This window comes from Palaemon carinicauda, chromosome 17, assembly GCF_036898095.1.
Source record: "Palaemon carinicauda isolate YSFRI2023 chromosome 17, ASM3689809v2, whole genome shotgun sequence".
NCBI classification, from domain to species: domain Eukaryota; kingdom Metazoa; phylum Arthropoda; class Malacostraca; order Decapoda; family Palaemonidae; genus Palaemon; species Palaemon carinicauda.
The window spans coordinates 102,745,211-102,766,538 of record NC_090741.1 but is presented as its reverse complement, the minus strand read 5'-3'; the positions used below and the strand labels follow the sequence as shown (position 1 = coordinate 102,766,538).

The window sequence follows — 21,328 nt, the reverse complement described above, 5'->3', positions numbered from 1 at the left end:
TTGACAACTAGGAGTTCGGACGGCTTTACGACTGGTCCCATATTCGTTTAACAAAAATATCTGTAGTTGCAACATGCGCGGAGTGCAGTGGCAGCACAATTATGAGTGTAATTATACGCAGCTGTGCATGATAACTTGGGCTGAGGCAACTAGCAGTGCAGCTCCCTTTCATCACCTTTCGCTACCTCGCATGGTTTTTCGTGTCCATTACCCAGTTGTTATAGGTTGAGAAGTACTGTACTGTATTTTTTGCTTTCGATATTTGTATATACTTTTAAGATGTTGGTAAAAAGAAAGAGTACTACATCTCAAGGATCTTTTGCCAACAAGCAAAGGAGTTCTATCGATATTGACACGAAACTCAAGATCATCAATCAATATGAAGAAGGAAAGAAAGTTCAAACAATCCCTAGCAGTATAGACTTATTGCATTCTACAGTATTTACCATCCAATAAGACAGTCTGAGTGAAGGAGATGGCCAAGGCTACAACAGGATATAGTCTAATGCTTTGATAACAAGGCAGCAAAAATGGAAAAATTATTGGCCATTTGGTTTGACGACCAAATAAGCAAACGAGGGTCTATTAATCTTAACATACAGTAATTCAAAGTACAGCATCTTCAACATATTCAAATAATGTGAGGGTGAAGCATGCACGGAAACATTTACAGCAACCCACAGATGATTCCAGCGCTTTCGTCAAGGATTTCATTTTCAGAACTGTAATATTTATGGTGAAGCAGCAAGTGCAGATACAAAAGCAGCAGAAAAATTTATCAATGTTTTGGATAAGATCATCGAGGAAGGAGGCTATCTGCCAGAACAAATTTTCAACGTAGACGAGATGAGAATATTTTGGAAAAGAAATACCTGAAAGAACATATCTCCACAATGAGGCTATAAGTATGGCCGGATTCCAAGATCAAGTGATGTTGCTTTCAGGCGGAAATGTTGTATCGTTCCCAGAAACCATGTGCTTTAAAGAATATGAACAAGTTGCCAGTGTCTTATCGGGCAAACAGCAATACATAGATGACTCAAGCTTTGTTCAAGGACTGGTAGAAAAACTGCTTTATACCAACAACCAGAGAATACTGCCTTCAAGATTCTGATTGTGTATTGATTGGTATTATGAATGCTTTTTATGACATCAATTACCAAAAATACTTGTTTCAAGTTATATGGACTGGGTAAAATAAGAAATGTCTGAAAAGCTTACATTCAGAAGTGAATCCATACTCAGGGTTGAGCCTTAGTTTTAAGATAAGCTTAGGATAAAGATGTATAAGGATAGGTTGCATGGGGGAGTTTCGTGACGCAACCAGTAAGGATGTGACTTCTGGGTTAGGTTAGGTGGTGCCCCAATATTCTTTTCCCTTTTGTTCTATACAAGTTTGCAATAGGGTTAAAAATAAAGGTATTATTGTAGTGTATTACAGAGCAATGTAACCTAGGAAAAAAAAACTACTTTTTCTTATAGAAAAAATTAAGCTCTCTTCGAAAATGACACTTGTTCCCGTCGTAAATGAACAGTTTCAGAAATATATATATATCTATATCCTACGATAATGGGGGACCCACAGTGGGAATTCGGGGTTTTTGGGTGGGGAAAACATACTGGGGAAATGATAAGGGATTTTGACGTAGGAAAAATCTATTTCTGGGCGAGGGACCTGTGCCGCCCAGTGAATAAGCTCCTATTAGCACTTATTCTTAGGTAATTTACTGCTAAATATACCAGAGAAAAATGTAAAGGAGTGCTAGGTTAACTAGCTCGCTCACCTATTGGTGTCGGTATAGAATTGGGCGTATAATCCAGAGGTCCCGCACTATTTAGATTCATCCACGACAAAGACCCCAATAGAGGAGAGCCGTTCAACCTCACTCGGCACCACCAACTCTGCATCCGCTCAGAACCCAACTCCTTAGCACCCAAAGTTTGGGGACTCCAAGGGAGAGGAGCTGGGAGGGTTCACTGGGCGGCACAGGTCCCTCGCCCAGAAATAGATTTTTCCTACGTCAAAATCCCTTTTCTGGGCTTGAACCTGTGCCGGCCAGTGAATATATACAAGAGAAATGTCACCAAACTTGCAAAATAAAGGAAAAACATAAACATAAGGAAAATACAAGTTACTTTAATCAGAGATGAGTGCCAAAAACAGCTATAAGGGTATCTTAAAAAGAACATAAATCCACTTGGTAGAACAATTGACAAAAAAGGTAAGGTATAATAATGCCGTGAGTGATGATATATACAGATACTCAGGAGTCAAAAATTTACAAATATAGTAATAGAAATCAGGTGCGAAACCAACGAATACAAATAGGGTATAAATGAGGCAGGTAAGGGGGAGAGATAAAATGACAAGGAATTAATATGTGAGTTACCTGGGGGTAACTACGCTCCCTGCAGCCACTGTAGGAAATTTAAGGGCTTCCAAATGTTTAAGATAGTGTTTCTTGAACACTGACGGTGATTTCCACCCTGTATACCTGGAAAGATCCGTAAAATTCATGTGGTGAAAAAAGTTCACCGAAGTAGCAACCGCTCTGATATCATGTGCAAGAGGAAAAGAGTCAGGGCTAGCTTGTTTAATAAAATACAAAATCTGTTGCCTGATCCCTTTAATGGTAATGGTACCGCCTTGTTCTCTAACGAATAGAGGCCCGGAGGAGTTAGAGGAGGTCCGGGATAAATAAGACTTAAGAGTAGTAACAGGGCACAGAGACGGATCTTGCGTGAGGGGAACAATTTTCCAGGAGGACCATCTGTTCTGAGGGTCTTCGTTCTTAGCTAAAAAGAATTTGTTAGGTGAAAGAAGGACCTCTCCCGAAGGAAGGAACTCAATATGACCCGGGTCTCTTGATAAAGCTGCCAGTTCAGAAATTCTTGCCCCGGAAGTCAAACTCACCAGGAAAAGTGTTTTCCTGAGAAGGGGAATGTAATCACAAGAACTGTTAATGGTATCAGAAGCCAATTTGAGTACATCATTCAGGAACCAGGTAACCGGGGTAGGACGAGTAACCGGTTTCAGTCTGGCACAGGCTTTCGGAATTGAAGCTAACAAAGAGTCGGTTAAGTCTATGTTAAAACCCACTAGGAAGATCTTTTTCAAGGCAGATTTAATAGTGGTGATAGTATTGGCTGCCAGACCTGATTCTAATAAAGTTCTAAAGAAAGTGACTGTAAGGTTCAAGTTCATACAGTGTACGTCTGAGTCTATCAAAAATTTAGCCAACTTTTTAACCGCAGAATCATATTGGCGGATGGTGGAATCCCGTTTATCTGATTCTAGGAACAGGGTGTTTTGAGGATCGATATTGGCACCATGCATGGCCGCAAACTTCATGAAGTCCATAAAGTTAGGGCGCTCTGAATGTTTGAGAAAGCGTACACAACGCGTGTTTGTACTATCTGAGACAGAACCGGATTGGGTATCGGGTGAGGATGTAGTCTCAACTCTCGCAGGAGAGGGTACCAATTGCTCTTGGGCCAGTTGGGTGCGACCAAGGCTACTCGTCCCTTGAAGGATCTCAGTTTGTCTAGGACTTTCAGTAAAAGATTCACCGGGGGAAAGAGATAAATCCTTTCCCAGATGTCCCAATTCTGTGACATGGCGTCTGTGGCGTAGGCCTGAGGGTCTAGATTGGGAGCCACATATACTCTCAATTTGTGGTTGGACTCCGTGGCGAAGAGGTCCACTTGGAGACCCGGAACCCGAGAGAGAATCCACCGGAATGACTTTAGATCGAGTGACCATTCCGATTCTAGAGGGGAGGTCCGGGACAAGGCGTCTGCCACTACGTTCCGGACTCCCGCCAGGTGGACAGCTGAAAGATGCTAACGGTTCGAGGCTGCTAGGGAGAATATGGCTACTAGAACATGGTTCAGAGGCCCTGATTTTGATCCGCCTCTGTTGAGGCAGCGGACCACCACTTCGCTGTCGAGAACCAGACGAAGGTGTTGTCTCTTGGGTGGAGCGAGACGTTTCAGGGTTAGAAGAACTGCCATGGCCTCCAGCACATTGATGTGAAATTGGCGGAATAAGGGAGACCAAAGACCTTGAACTTTCCTGAGCTGAGAATAGCCTCCCCAACCTGATAGGGATGCGTCCGTGTGAATGATTAACTTCGGAGGCGGAAATCGAAGGGGAACTGACTTTGACAGATTGTTGGCCCTTGTCCAAGGTAGAAGTCTTTCCCGGAGAATGGGAGGAAGGCGGACTTTCCTGTCCCGGAGCTTCCGGTTCGCCCTCGAACGCCAGACACGATTGATATCTTTCAATTTTGCTTTCAGAAGTAGATCCGTCACTGAAGCAAATTGAAGGGACCCTAGGATCCTCTCTTGGAGTCGTCTGGAACTTACTTTGTCTTTGAGAAAGCGTTTGGTGTTCATTGCAATCTCTAACCTCTTGGGTTTGGGAAGACACAGAGTGTGAGATATAAGATCCCATTGCAGGCCGAGCCATTGGAACTTTGATTTCGGAAGAAGACGGGACTTCTTGAAGTTGATCTGGAAGCCTAGAGATTGAAGGTATTGGACTCTGTGAGTGGCTTTTAGGCAATTTTGGGAGGTGTCTGACCAAATGAGCCAGTCGTCCAGATAGGCTACTACTTGAATCCCTTGATTTCTGAGTTCCTGAACAGCAACTTCTGCTAACTTTGTGAAAATCCTTGGAGCGATGTTGAGCCCGAAAGGCATCACCTTGAAGGAGTAATTTTTGTTTCCTAGGCGGAAGCCTAGATACGGACGGAAGTGTCTCGCTATTGGGACGTGATAATAGGCGTCTGTAAGATCGATAGAGGTGGTGACGGCCCCACGGGGAAGTAAGGTCCGCACCTGCGAGACGGTAAGCATTCGAAACTTGTCGCATTGAATGGACAAGTTGAGAAGGGATAGGTCTAGAATCACTCTTCTCTTGTCCGAATCCTTCTTCGGGACACTGAACAGCCGACCCTGAAACTTCAGGTGTTTCGTTTCTTGTATGGCGTTCTTTTGTAACAGGTCCTGGACAAATTCGACTAGGTCCGGAGTGGAATGCTGAAGAAATCTGTTCGGTGGAGGAGGTCCTTGAATCCAACTCCACCCCAGTCCCTTGGAGATGATACTGAAAGCCCAGGGACTGAACCTCCATTTGTTGCGGAAGGCATAAAGCCTCCCCCCTACCCGCTGCACTTCAGTATTGGCTTGAGGAGTTGCCTCCACGTCCGCCTCGGAAGTTCTTTCCCTTGCGAAAGAATCTACCTCTACCTCTGTTCTGGTATGAACCACGGTGGTAGCCTCTACCTCTGTTATAACTCTGGGAAGAGCCTTGAGCCTCATAAGATTGGTTAAAGGCTGGAGAGGTGGTGGAGGCACCGGGAAGCTGGCTCTTAGGGAGCAGAACGGTGACGTAGTCGTCCGATGAAGGAGCCTGAGAGGTGGAAGGCTGTGCAGGAGCAGCAGGAGATGGAGGAAGAGGTTGCCGGAAAACGGACGAACTACTCTGCTGTTGCCGGAACTGAGTGGAGGTATACGGGCGGAGCTTCTTCCTACCCCGGGCTTGGTAACTTGCGGGATCATATTTCCGCTTAGGAGTCAAACCCCAACGGGCTTTAAGGCTCTGATTAACCCTAGTAGCCTCTGCCAAGACTTCCTCCACAAGATCCTCAGGGAAAAGATTTGGACCCCAACAAGAGGACCGGATAAGTTTATTCGGCTCGTGCCTAATAGTCGCCTCAGCCAGGACGTGTTTGCGGCACCTACGTTTAGCAAGAGCAAAGTCATATAAATCAAAATATAACGACTGCAAAGTAGCCTTATTGAGAGACTTAAAGATACTCTCAGTATCATAAGTTAAGGCTATCGACTCCGTAGACGTGGCCAAGTTCAAGGTTCGACCAACACGTAGGCGGGACTCATACTCCTGTTTAATAAGGGATTCCGGGAGACGGGGAAGCCGTTCACTAAACATAACTGAAGCACAGTCCGCTGTTAGCTTGCCAGAAGTAAAGGTGGTATGGACATTGTCCCAACACTCATTACCTGAAGGAAGAAGGAGGGAGATCGGATCCACCTCTCGGATGGGAGGCAAGGGCTTCTCCTCCAGAGCATATTGAAAAGCAAGCTCTGCAACCTTATTGACGCATGGAGTCACGGTATTCTTGTCCATTAAGAACATTGTGAAAGAACTTTTATGAGGCGTCAACATGGTATTGGTGCAACCAATATCATTCAGAAACCTAGCCCAAACAGATTGGGCTTGTTCCTTTGGGAAAATGACAGTCTCTTTGGGGACCTTATCCAGCCGAACCAGAGCTTCCTCGGTAAGCCTGGCATAACCATGAAATGGAAATGCGAGACCAGGAGGAAAGAATTCAAAATCCTCTAGTGGACGAGTACCAAGACCTTCCAATGTTAACATCCCGTCTGAGAATGGGGAATGAAGAGCCATGCGCCAAGGGTTATTCTTGGTAAACGGCGGAAGCTTAGAGGCATCCGGGATGAGAGAGCTTTGAACTCGCTCCGGAGCACCCTGCTCTAATGCCCCAAGTCTCTGACCAATGTTAGAGAACATCGTGTCCATCTTGGCCTGCATTTCCGACACAATCTTAGATTGCATCTCCGACACAATGCGAAGCATGGCTGATTCGGAAAGGCCCGGGTTAGGAGCAGAAGTGGCGGATTGTACTCCCGGGTCGTGAGACTTAGAGGAGGAGCCGGAAGCCTTAGATGACGGGTTTGTATTTGACTTGGAACTATGGGAAGCCTTGTGGGGCTTACGAGCTTTTGGCAAAGTTCTAGATATAGACTTATCTTTGGGGGGAACCGGGTGTGATCGGTGAGACGAATCACGGTCCCCAGAAAAACCATGGAAAGAAGAGTGATCAGATGAAGAAGAAAGAGCGGGGCTGAGGATAGGAATCTCAGCGCCGGTAACACCTGCCTCACTTACCACCCTACCTGCATCCGGATCATCCAACAACATAGGTTCCACATCCAAGTTCAAGGAGGCAACATTGTCTTCCAGATCTCCGGGGGCATCCAACGGATCTTGTTCCTGGTCTATGAATCCCGCAATAGTGGCATCAATGTCGGCAATGATGGGTGCCGCAACATGCCTAGCCACAGCGGCTGAAGACTTGGCATTAGGGTAGATCATAGCACAGTAGTCTTCAGATAGGACGTAAGGCTGTTTCGATTTCACGTTTCGGGCAAATCCCCCAACCCACACTTTCAGTGTGGCCCGAGCCGCAGTCTTCTGCTCCGGGGATGCCTGAAATAATAGTGGGAAATACAGAAAGGAAGATTCCCGGCGGTCCTTCAAGACCATAGAAATCTTACTAAATAGTGTATGTATACCAAAAAAAGGTAAAATAATTAGAAAGACAACATAGCCAACGGGACTCACCAAATCAGATCCGAGGGTGGTGATGAGGTCAAAACAGACCATACAATTATCAGGGTGCCAGACCACGATGTCTTCCAGCTGAACTCCGCAGAGGGCGTGAGACCTACATACAGTATGGTCACAAGGCTGGTGAAGGACAGCCGCACAGGCCGTCGTCTGACAATGCACCATCTATAAAAAGAATAGTATATGAGAAACTGTAATTCTCTTAAGTAGGGGCGGGTCCGGAGGACCCGGGACTAAACATAAGTCTAACTTAAGACTAGAGCTTAACTGTAATACTCTTAAGTAGGGGCGGGTCCGGAGGACCCGGGCCTAAACATAAGTCTAACTTAAGACTAGAGTATAGCTATCCATTCCGGTCGAGCCGGGATCATAAAGAAGGATGCAACAAAGAATTAAGACACATAGTGTCTGATTTCCCGGAGCGAGGTTAAGCCCCGGACCGGGAAATAAAAGTACATCCATAAACCAATACATATAGGAACTCCGGGATAGTGATCTGTTATATATAATCATAGGAACTGTTATAAATTAAGAGGGGGGCGGAACTGTAGATAAGAACCACCAACAGAACCCGGAGGGTTTCGTATAACATAATAAAAGTGTGATAGGTGAATATAAAATAGGGTGCACCGGGATCCTACTCTGTTGACCGGTGGCCAACCCGTCTAGACAGAGACGAAACCGCCGGGACACCCGGAGGACAAAGTCCATAAACACTGAACTACCCCCTCTAAAAGGAGGGAAGGCAACGGTCCCCTAGGGGAGGGGGGAGAGAAGCCTAGCCACCAACCTAGCGAGAGGGGGAGCTTGGGGGAGGATCACGTGATACGGAGCAGCAGGGCTACCAACTGACGATCCCCAAACACTACCAAAACAGATCATACGGAGTAATAGCACAAATATTCATTATAAAAGTAATAGCGTTGAAAAATATATAAATATACACATAAAAAATTAGGGCAAGGCATGCAAAATAATAAATAAATCCCAAAGGACAACAACCTGATGGCTTATATAATAAAAATTGCCGCCCAGTAACGAAGGTCGGCAAGCCATCTACGATACGTAACCTGATATCGGCCCTAAATATGAACCACAAGGGTTCTAAACGCTAAATAATGAATATCCACAGTAAAACATATAAAAATTTAAACTAATAATAAAAATAATACACTTAGTAACACCGCGAGTGAAACTAAAAGCTCTCAAAACAGGAGTACCAACCGTAAGCGGAATCGAGCAAGACCGAGATGATCGAAGAGAATAAACTCCTATAATTTAAATATTAAACGATCTAGATTGCTCAAAACACAGCAAAACATAGCTTGGTACTTAACTTAGACGGTGTCTCCTGGGAAACCGATGAAGAAGCCATAATCCAGCGAAAAATAAGGCAAAACACGAGAGCACAAACAAGCGGGTTACCACACAGGCGTGCTAAAAAGGAGTTGGGTTCTGAGCGGATGCAGAGTTGGTGGTGCCGAGTGAGGTTGAACGGCTCTCCTCTATTGGGGTCTTTGTCGTGGATGAATCTAAATAGTGCGGGACCTCTGGATTATACGCCCAATTCTATACCAACACCAATAGGTGAGCGAGCTAGTTAACCTAGCACTCCTTTACATTTTTCTCTGGTATATTTAGCAGTAAATTACCTAAGAATAAGTGCTAATAGGAGCTTATTCACTGGCCGGCACAGGTTCAAGCCCAGAAATATAATTGTAAAACAAGCCTTTTCTTCTCTATACATTATCTTCTTGAATGTATAATAAACGGAGGAAAATACAGAACAGTATAGGTGGATAAACTTTGGGGATGCTGTTGCAAAGACTATGTCTCATGAAAAAATACAGTAACCAGTGCTGCCAACGTGTACTGTAGATCAAATGTTAACGTATCATGCTAACATTAGCAATGTTTTTCATTTAATTTTTCTCATTCTACTTGCCCGTTGTAGACGCTCTTGTACGTACGTTTGTACATAGCAGGTTTCGACTTTCTGCGCAAAAACCCCGCCTCCCTGCACAGAGACTTTACCCCACCAATAGGATTTCTTCTTCTCTAATCGTGAAATGCAACTGTTCGTCTCTCTACCAGCTCTGTTCATGTCTATTACTTGATTAGTTATGTAATACCCTCTTATGCATATTACGTTTGACCCCAGTATTACTCGTTTTATTATCCAATACCATATAAAGTCACCTCATTTTATATACCCATCAAATATGTTATTTTGATTATAAAATAAATTTTTGAATATACTTACCCGGTGATTATATAGCTGCAACTCTGTTGCTCGACAGACAACTCTACGGTAAAAACTAGCCAGCGATCGCTACACAGGTTGCGGGTGTGCCCAACAGCGCCATCTGTCGACCAGATACCCAGTTCTCAGTGTAAACAAAGACTCAATTTTCTCCTCGTCCCACTGCGTCTCTATTGGGGAGGAAGGGAGGGTCATTTAATTTATAATCACCGGGGTAAGTATATTCAAAAATTTATTTTATAATCAAAATAACACTTTTCAATATTTAACTTAGCCGGTGATTATATAGCTGATTCACACCCAGGGGGGTGGGTAGAGACCAGCAATATAAGTTTACACTTTTATGAGCTAAGAGTTTTTATTTCATTTTAGAAGTTATCAAAATAACAAAAACAAAATAAATAGGTACCTGGTAAGGAAGTCGACTTGAACAATTACTCTGCCTTTTAAGTACGTCTTCCTTACGGAGCCTCGCGATCCTCTTAGGATGCTGATCGACCCCTAGGATCTGAAGTATCAAGGGTTGCAACCCATACAACAGGACCTCATCAAAACCCCTAATCTAGGCGCTCTCAAGAAATGACTTTGACAACCCGCCAAATCAACCAGGATGCGAAAGGCTTCTTAGCCTTCCGGACAACCCAAAAAACAATAAAAACATTTCAAGAGAAAGATTAAAAGGGTATGGAATTAGGGAATTGTAGTGGTTGAGCCCTCACCCACTACTGCACTCGCTGCTACGAATGGTCCCAGTGTGTAGCAGTCCTCGTAAAGAGACTGGACATCCTTTAGATAAAAAGACGCAAACACTGACTTGCTTCTCCAATAGGTTGCGTCCATTATACTTCGCAGAGATCTATTTTGCTTAAAGGCCACGGAAGTTGCGACAGCTCTAACTTCGTGTGTCCTTACCTTCAGCAATGCTTGGTCTTCCTCACTCAGATGGGAATGAGCTTCTCGTATTAACAGTCTGATAAAATAGGATAAAGCATTCTTTGACATAGGCAAAGATGGTTTCTTAACTGAACACCATAAAGCTTCAGATAGGCCTCGTAAAGGTTTAGTTCGTTTTAAATAGAACTTAAGAGCTCTCACAGGGCATAAGACTCTTTCTAGTTCATTGCCTACCATATTCGATAAGCTGGGAATATCGAACGATTTCGGCCAAGGTCGAGAAGGCAGCTCATTTTTGGCTAGAAAACCAAGTTGTAGTGAACATGTAGCTTTTTCTGACGAAAATCCGATGTTCTTGCTGAAGGCATGAATCTCACTGACTCTTTTAGCTGTGGCTAAGCATACCAGGAAAAGTGTCTTTAAGGTGAGATCTTTCAGGGAGGCTGATTGTAGCGGCTCAAACCTGTCTGACATGAGGAATCTTAGTACCACGTCTAAATTCCAACCAGGTGTAACCAAACGACGCTCCTTCGTGGTCTCAAAAGACTTAAGGAGGTCCTGTAGATCTTTATTGTTGGAAAGATCTAAGCCTCTATGCCGGAAGACCGATGCCAACATGCTTCTGTAGCCCTTGATAGTGGGAGCTGAAAGTGATCGTTCTTTTCTCAGGTATAAGAGAAAGTCAGCTATTTGAGCTACAGAGGTACTGGTCGAGGATACAGATACTGACTTGCACCAGTTTCGGAAGACTTCCCACTTCGATTGGTAGACTCTAAGGGTGGATGTTCTCCTTGCTCTAGCAATCGCACTGGCTGCCTCCTTCGAAAAGCCTCTAGCTCTCGAGAGTCTTTCGATAGTCTGAAGGCAGTCAGACGAAGAGCGTGGAGGCTTTGGTGTACCTTCTTTACGTGTGGCTGACGTAGAAGGTCCACCCTTAGAGGAAGACTTCTGGGAACGTCTACTAGCCATCGAAGTACCTCGGTGAACCATTCTCTCGCGGGCCAGAGGGGAGCAACTAGCGTCAACCTTGTCCCTTCGTGAGAGGCGAACTTCTGCAGTACCTTGTTGACAATCTTGAACGGTGGGAATGCGTATAGATCTAGATGCGACCAATCTAGGAGAAAGGCATCTATATGTATTGCTGCTGGGTCCGGGATTGGTGAGCAATATATTGGGAGCCTCTTGGTCATCGAGGTTGCAAAGAGATCTATTGTTGGTTGGCCCCAAGTGGCCCAAAGTCTCTTGCATACATCCTTGTGGAGGGTCCATTCCGTTGGAATTACTTGCCCCTTCCGACTGAGACAATCTGCCAAGACATTCAAGTTGCCTTGGATGAACCTCGTTACTAGTGATATGTTTTGACCTTTTGACCAGATGAGCAGGTCCCTTGCGATCTCGTACAACGTCAGTGAGTGGGTCCCTCCTTGCTTGGAGATGTACGCCAAGGCAGTGGTGTTGTCCGAGTTCACTTCCACCACTTTGCCTCGAAGGAGAGACCTGAAGCTTTTCAAGGCCAGATGTACTGCCAGTAGCTCCTTGCAGTTGATATGCATTATCCTTTGACTCGAGTTCCATAGTCCCGAACATTCCCGACCGTCTAATGTCGCGCCCCAGCCTACGTCCGATGCGTCCGAGAAGAGAACGTGGTTGGGAGTCTGAACAGCCAGGGGAAGACCCTCTCTTAGGTTGATACTGTCCTTCCACCAAGTCAGGCAAGACTTCATCTTCTCGGAAATGGGGATCGAGACCGCTTCTAGCGTCTTGTCCTTTTTCCAGTGAAATGCTAGATGGTATTGAAGAGGACGGAGGTGTAGTCTTCCTAATGACACAAATTGTTCCAGGGATGATAGCGTCCCTATCAGACTCATCCACTTCCTGACTGAACATCGTTCCTTCTTCAGCATGTTCTGGATGCATAACTGGGCTTGGCTTATTCTGGGGGCCGACGGAAAAGCCCGAAAAGCTAGACTGTGAATCTCCATCCCGAAATACACAATAGTTTGGGATGGGACCAGTTGTGACTTTTCCATATTGACAAGGAGACCCAATTCCTTGGTCAGATCTAGAGTCCACTTTAGATCCTTCAGACAGCGACGACTGGAAGAAGCTCTGAGAAGCCAGTCGTCCAAATAGAGGGAGGCTCGGATGTCCGCTAAATGAAGGAATTTGGCTACATTCCTCATCAGCCTCGTAAACACAAGAGGAGCTGTGCTTAGGCCAAAGCACAGGGCTTGAAACTGGTAGACAACCTTTTCGAAAACGAATCTCAGAAAAGGTTGGGAGTCCGGGTGGATGGGGACGTGGAAGTAGGCGTCCCTTAGGTCTAAAGAGACCATCCAGTCTTCCCTTCTGACCGCTGCTAAGACTGACTTTGTGGTCTCCATGGAGAACGTCTGCTTTGTGACAAAGACATTCAGAGCACTGACGTCTAGCACCGGCCTCCACCCTCCTGTCTTCTTTGACACCAAGAAGAGTCGGTTGTAGAATCCCGGAGTTTGAAGGTCCGAGACTTTGACCACCGCTCCCTTCTCTAGTAAAAGAGACACTTCCCGTTTCAAGGCTCGTCTCTTGTCTTCCTCTCTGTACCTGGGAGAGAGATCGATGGGAGACGTTGCTAGAGGGGGTTTCCGTACAAAAGGGATCTTGTACCCCTCTCTGAGCAACTTCACAGATTGTGCATCTGCGCCTCTCTTTTCCCAGGTCTGCCAGAAGTTCTTGAGTCTGGCTCCCACTGCTGTCTGAAGAAGCTGGTAGTCAGACTCTGCCCTTAAAGGACTTGGTTCCTTTCTTCTTTCCTCGTTTCCCTTCGGCACGAGCACCTCCTCTGCTGGAGGCTCTGCCAAGAAAGGGCGGAATAAAACGGGACGCTGGAGTGTCCATCCTTGGTCTAGCTGACAAGGTAGGCAAAGGGGTAGCTTTGCGATCGGAGGACGCAACAAGATCGTGAGTGTCCTTCTGTATCAATGAAGCGGCTATTTCCTTAATCAGGTCTTCTGGAAAAAGGCATTAGAAAGGGGAGCAAAAAGAAGCTCGGATCTCTGGCACGGTGTAACTCCAGCTGAAAGGAATGAGCATAGGTTTTCACGCCTTTTAAGGACTCCGGACACAAATGATGCAGCAAGCTCATTAGACCCATCACGTACGGCCTTGTCCATGCAGGACATAATGAGCAAGGAAGTCTCTTTCTCTGTCGGAGAGATCTTTCTGCTTAGGGCTCCTAGACACCAGTCTAAGAAGTTAAAAACTTCGAAGGCCCTAAAGATACCTTTCAAAAGGTGGTCCAGGTCCGAAGATGACCAACATATCTTTGAGCGTCTCATGGCAAGGCGGCGGGGAGAGTCTACAAGGCTTGAGAAGTCGCCCTGGGCAGAGGCAGGAACTCCCAAGCCGAGAACTTCTCCCGTGGCATACCAGACGCTCGATCTAGAAGAGAGTCTAGCAGGGGGAAACGTAAAGGCTGTCTTCCCTAAACTCTTCTTGGACTGCAACCATTCTCCTATCACCCGCAAAGCTCTCTTGGACGAGCGTGCGAGGACGAGTCTAGTAAAGGCAGGAGTGGTAGACGGCATGCCTAACACAAACTCTGACGGAGGAGAACGAGGAGCCACAGAAACAAACTGGTCCGGAAACATCTCTTTGAAAATGGCCAAAACTTTCCTAAAGTCCAGAGAGGGTTGAGTAGACTTAGGCTCGTCCAATTCTGATTGTGGTTCATCTATGTGTGCAGCAACATCATCATCAGAAAGTCCCTCATCCGATAACTGATGAGGAAACGGCAACGGAGTGGGTAACGGCTGGTTCGCTGAGTCCGGTCGCACGGGTGCATGCGTGACTGAGCCGGACGCAACGTCATGGAACTGCTGCCCAGTCTGTGAGCTGGCAACAACCATGGCAGCGCGGGGACGCACAGCGTCTACTCCATACTGTCTGGACTGATGTGGGTGCGCAGTGGCAACCACACTGGGTTGCGGAGGTTGACGCACCGCGTCAAAACAAAGCAACTCTGACGGTTGTTGAACCTCCCGAACGTCAACGGAGACCTCCGTGCGTCGCTTAACGTCAACATGCGGCTGGCAGATCACACTGGAACGCATGGGTGGCGGAACTCTCTCAACTGGTGTGCGTGAGAAGGTTACCTCAGCGTCCACAGGACGCACAACCGATCGTGTGGAAGGTTGTAGGCTAGGTACTGCACTAGCTGGTGCGGCAGCAACCTTCTCCGCACGAAAGTCCTGCATAAGAGACGTCAGTTTAGACTGCATGTCTTGCAGTAGAGACCACTTAGGGTCTACGGGAGCAGGTGCGGCGACAGACGGTGTTACTGTCTGAAGCGGTACCGCTTTGCCTCTCTTAGGCGGTGAGCAGTCATCGGATGACGGCAACGAGTCCGAACTGACCCAGTGGCTACAACTGGGCCGTTGGACTTGCGCTGAAGGGACCGACTTGCGTTTTAACGGTCGTGAGACCTTGGTCCAGGGTTTCTTGCGAGAAACACCTTCCGAAGACGAGGTATAAATGGGCTCTCTCGTCTTAGTTAGGCTGGAGCGATCTTGGGTAGATACGCCCGATACCACGGAGGGAACGTCTGTTCGCTGATTAAAGCCTCTCGAACCCATTTGTCGTACGACATTGCTTCTCCCCTGGACTTGGGAGCTTGCAAGAGGTCCCGGACTAGGAGGACGACAGGCACGAACAGACGAACCCTCAAGCGCAACACTATCCACAACACTATCACTCGGCACTTTAGCACTTCCCACTGCACTTTTGCACTTAAGCTCCTTCACATCCGCCATGAGCTGATTACGGTCACTAGCAAGGGACTCAACTCTCTCACCCAGAGCCTGGATGGCACGCATCATATCAGCCATCGAAGGTTCCTGAGTGCCAGGAGGGGGGTTAGGAGCAACCACTACAGGGGAAGGAATAGGTTGTGGGGCATGAGGAGAGGAAATATCAATAGAACGAGAAGAACTTCTCCTAACTCTATCTCTCTCTAGCCTACGTGTATACTTTTGAAATTCGATAAAATCGAATTCCGAAAGGCCAACGCACTCCTCACACCGATCTTCCAATTGACAGGTTTTATCCCGACAATTGGAACAAACAGTGTGAGGGTCGATAGAAGCCTTCGGAAGACGCCTTGAACAGTCCCTAGCATTGCACTTCCTAAATTTGGGGACTTGTGAAGGGTCAGCCATTTTGAATTGGTCAAAGGGAAATTCAAAAAACTATCAAAAAGTCATCAACAAAGAATCCGTTATCAGAAAGAGTTCAAGGATTTGTGAGAAGAGAAACCCTGCACAGCGAAAGCTCAAAACTAGAATCAAGTACTTCACCAATTAGATGTGAAAAAACTCCAGTTTAGCAACAGCGAGTAAGTACGTCTTGTCGACACCTCGACAGAGAGAAAATTGAGTCTTTGTTTACACTGAGAACTGGGTATCTGGTCGACAGATGGCGCTGTTGGGCACACCCGCAACCTGTGTAGCGATCGCTGGCGAGTTTTTACCGTAGAGTTGTCTGTCGAGCAACAGAGTTGCAGCTATATGATCACCGGCTAAGTTAAATATTGAAAAATTATTTATCATACATTCCATTTTATCTTCATATATTACTTTTATACATTTTGTTATTACCTTGTCACTCCCATATTTCACATAAATACTTGCTCTGGACAAGTTTCCCATTCTGTTCATTCATGTTTACTCTCTAGACTCCGTTGCTTTTCCGTTAACCTATCACGAACCCATACGTAAGTAAAGTTTGCACAGGGGGGTTAATATTTCCCTAACCCCACCTTCCAACAAGCCCTTTTCCGTGGAAACCTTTGCCCAAGTCACGTCTTTGTTAGTTCAAGTGACGTCTTTTGCTTATTTTACGATCTAAGTATTATAAAATTGTAACCACTTCAGTAATCCACACTTGAATTTATTTTGGTGTATTCCAATGTTGATAATTTTCTTGAATCACGTAATGTAATATACCAACTTTTACAGTGTTTCAAGTGCAGTGCTAATCTAAGGCAAAACACTTAAGACACCACAGACTCAGTCACAACACCCCCGTGACCCCTAAGTTACGATGTCACGGTCATAAAAGTAAGTCATTAATTTCTTTAACTTTAATGTTAGCGTGCGCAGCTCAACATTACTGCTTGCCAGTACATACGAGCTTGATGTTTGATTTTCATGCGAGTGAAGCAAGCTAATGGCGAAACAAGAACCATTAAATATAATGTTATCGTAACAGTACTAACGTTACCATAACGTGAGTGAAGTGATATAACAAAGGGCATTATATTGGGTTTGTGACCTGGGAATTTCTAGGTTAGGTTAGGTGGGTTTGTTAGGTTCTATACCCCTTTTGTACTTTTTTATATATTGTGTAAAGGGTATAAGGAAAAATTATTCAAAATACACACGATAATAATACCGAATCATTGCTAACGTTAGTAATTCCACAGCAACTGTCGGGAATTTCGACCTGATCAATCAAAATTCCCGTCATTTGACTCCGCCTACGATTGCGTCAAATTGGAGGGAGAGGAGAGAACTCGCGGGCGAATGAATGTCGTTCAAGACGAGAATGTTTAGAACCAAAAAGAGAAACCGCCTGGTAGGGGAGGCGTTGAGACTAAAGAAATCGTCCACTTGTAATTTAAGATTAAGAAATATAACGTCATTCTATTGTAACATGATAAAAAAATCCAATCTAGAAATTTAGGTTCAGAAAAAATTGCGGGAAAAAGGTGACGTCAGAGGTTGCAGAGGCCCGCTCTGCCTCTTTGATCCGACGTCCCCAACCACAGTAAGTTCTAATTGTTCTCTCTCCCCACCCTAGTGTACCCAGGTCGGTTTCCATGTAGGTCTTGCTAGAGTTGTGTAAAATTTGTATCTGTAAATATTTCATCGATCCTTGTGCCAGGGGATCAGTGTTATTGAGTAAAGTACGTAAAAAGGTCTCGGTAAGGCGCTTATCGTGATAACTCTCTAAATAATTAATTAATTTTGCTAAAATCTTGAGTCCGATGCGGACATAGTTTTTTTTCAGTAACGCACATGTTCATTAAGTTAAGTGTCTCTTTGTATGTCAAGTAAAGGTTTATTTTTTTTATATTTCTTTCGTATTAGATGATTATTTTAATAATAAATTTTGTTAAAATATAGCCGTATTCTACTTAATTTCCCGAATGGTTTTGAGAGGCTAGCCCTTAAGGCCTTGTGACACGCCCAGCATATCGGGCAACTTAGTAAACCGGTGAAATTTCGCCACAGTAACGTTGGTAACGCTGTGTATCACCGCAACGTTGGTAACGTTGTCTACCGTTGGTAACGTTGCTAATGTTACCGTTCGCAGTACATACGTGAGTTAAGAGACACCGAATTTGAACAAGTCATTATATTTATGTATTTTAACAAAATATATATATAATAAAAGACATTATATTTAAAAATTTTAACAGAAAACATATGTTTTCCTGTAGAAAATAACGTGATTTAACCGGTTTTCACCTTCATTTCATCTGTAATAACAGCAACCAATACGGCAACTTAAAGTTAGTCGAATTGGTTGATCTGTTTGTTTGCGGTTGAATTGAAGGTGAAATTCGGTTAAATCACGTTATTTACTATAGGAAAACATATATTTTCTGTTCAAAATAACACCCTGTAATACAATACAACATTACCAAAATGAATGAATTATAGGGCTTGACCATCATCATACATACTGTAGAACTCCATCGTTCAGAGTATCTATGAACAAGCCAAGAACATTCTTTTCTGCATTAGTTATATTGTGCCATGTAAATATTTACACTTTAACCCAATAACCTATGTTTGGAGAATAATGCATAAAGTTCCTCCCTCGGTAAAGGTGAGGCGTCTTAGGCAAAGTTAGGAGGGGAAACCTTAAGTTACATCGTATGACTACTTTTTTTTCCTTGTGAAATATATATTTTTTCTGGTGTAGCTTCCTGTGTTTCAGGCGGATTTCCAACTTGAAACAAAGGGTTTTCCAGATATCGACACCCAAAATAGTTTAACGCCTAAAATTAGACTAGGAGCACTTTTTTTTCCGAAATAATTACAGGGTTTCTTATGCACAATTGCACAGGTACCCATCTAATATGAAAGGAACATCAGTAGGCCTTAACATTACAAACTTCGTACCCTACAAACAGGCTAATTTAGGTTTTTCCAATACCCAATAATTGACGACAAACGAATACTTACCATTCTCTATTGAAGTTCGTCATCTACGAGACACCCAATGGAATGAATGTGACAATTTCCTCTGTGACGTAGGTTTCGTGCAGTACGTACAGCGAGTACGGAACGCGTACACTCGGTTTTGGCTAACAATGCCTTTTGTTTACTTTTGTTGACATGACATCTGCTTGAAGGATTCTTCTTCTTTCTACTTCGTCCCTTCGGATACGAGTTTTTCTTTTAAATGTAAAAGAAACTTAAGTTTTGGTAAATTATGATATTTGATTAAGATTTTATAGTTTGAATTAAGCAGAATAAAATGTTAACTAAAGCTCTATCTTTTGCTATGGTTTATCGTGTTACAATTTTTTTTTATCATCTTTATCAGCATATCAAAGCCGATGATATGGTTATCAACTAATTTTTCTACATAAATATTACAATCTCCTGTGAAAAGAGGAGTTCATATTGTTGCTAAGGCATTATGTCAGAGTGAGTAGAGACTGGGGATACCATTCTGAGGCAATATTCTCCTTAAAATAAAAGTTTAAAAAGTTTTAATCATGGGTTGGACGAGAGGAAGCGGGGACAAAGATTTAGAAAGCTAAAATGCTCCAATACTCTATAAATATGATTCATATCGGCTGGCACAAAGCCAGACATAGACTCTGTATGTGTTTATATAATTAGATGATTCACGCACACATCTTACAGGGGAAGATACTTTGAGCTTCCAAAATTTGGCGAGAAAATTACAGTATTAGAATTGCTAAACAGACAGTAATTTATCCTTATCTATTTACGAAAACAGAACGAACCAGAAAAATCAAGCATACCAGATTATCAACTCTATCATAAAATAATGTTCGGTAGGCTACTTATCAGTTAGGGCTACACTGCACAGAACTACGAAAAAACTTAGATAAAGATTACGTTATTGAAACTAAACTAATTCAAATATATTTGTACTAACATCAACTTCCTTCTGCCTATTGTTGCACAATGAAAGGCTTTTTTATATATATAAATTTCTTTCTTATTATTTATTCTTATGTTTATTAGCATAAGATATTTCAATGCAAAAATGAAGAAAAAGAAGTGTGTATATGGTGTGAAGGTATAGCGACGGTCTAATTTTGTTTTACTTTCCTTTCTCCAAAAAAAAAATCGAATAAGAATATTAAGACGTTCGCCACCTCTTCCTGTTAGTCGTATCTGTTCAATTAAAATCAGTGATATCAGTATGTATTTATTTTTTGTTTCACCCTGTAGTTTACCTTAATTTCAAAGCATATCTACCGCCCTATATATGGTTAATTTTCTACTTTCGTTATATCAATATTTATTCAGGTAGTCTTAACATTATAATTTCACAAATGTAGTCTATAAAAACAATACATTTACAACGTGAGACACTTCTCGCCCACTCTTATCACTGAATTTTAATACCTTATTGTAGTCCAATGGCTCTTGCATCAGAACTCCCAGAAATTCCTCAACAGGTATTTTAAGATTACAGTAAATACAACGCAGGCAATAACTAGATAATTTTCCTCCATCGAAAATTAAATATACATTTTCCTTCACTATCTGTTAGCTTTCAGTGTTACTGGCTACTTACGCTACATATTATTATTATTATTATTATTATTATTATTATTATTATTATTATTATTATTATTATTATTATTATTATTATCTTGGTAGGAGACCCTCCTTCAGGCAGGTGGAATTGAAAATAATGGCTGCTTCGGCAGAATTTAATTTTAGGTCCAATTTTTCTATTCTTCGGACTATTTGTTTCTCAGGGTTGCTACATATAGCTAGTAAGTGGGCGAAGTTCATCAGGTAGAAGGGTATACAACAGGTTAAGTTTGGAGTAATTATTGCAGTAACAAATTATTATTATTATTATTATTATTATTATTATTATTATTATTATTATTATTATTATTATTATTATTATTATTATTATTATTATTATTATTATCCGGTTTGGATCGCTAATAACTCAGCCAATTTTAAAGTGTTTGCTTACAAAATTAAGCTTCAGCATGACCCATATGAAGGAAGTATAAATCAAGAAAATCGTGCAGGTGCATACAGCGGCCTCTATGCATAAAAGAAAATTTATTTAAAACGATTGCTCTTCGGAATCTCAAGAACTGCGGTATCAGTTTCCTTCAAATATTTGCTGGAGATATCTTGGGATATGGTCTAGTGCATGCGCAAGTCTGAGTCAATTCTATTTGGTAATTTATGATATATTATGACGTCAAAAATAGCTGCCACATGATCGAAGATAAATAAAAAAACTACACGGTCGATTTAAATCAAATTTGGTGGAAATGTAGAGGGTCATGAGACAACATAAACTGTGCAATATGAATGACCTTGACCACAAGGTCACAGGACGACTTTTGTGAATAGATTTTATCTTTGAAAAGATGAAAAAATCTAGGGTGCTAACCATCCCGATTTTATGCAAGCTTTCACCCGAGCCTGCAAAGTAGTGGATAGGTGGCCTCATAAGGCAACCTAGACAATAAAAAGCAGGTTATT

General features: G+C 43.3%; 1 protein-coding gene across 1 annotated transcript in view; it reads right to left on the bottom strand.

Moving 5' to 3' along the window:
• The window catches only part of LOC137656872 (uncharacterized), a 110,566-nt gene extending 91,520 nt beyond the window's left edge, over positions 1–19,046 (bottom strand). Inside the window, exon 1 of the mRNA XM_068391242.1 lies at positions 18,791–19,046. Coding sequence (XP_068247343.1) covers positions 18,791–18,793 — 3 coding nt within the window. The 5' untranslated portion in view covers positions 18,794–19,046. The remainder of the gene's footprint in view (positions 1–18,790) is intronic.
• Between the last annotated feature and the right edge of the window lie 2,282 nt (positions 19,047–21,328).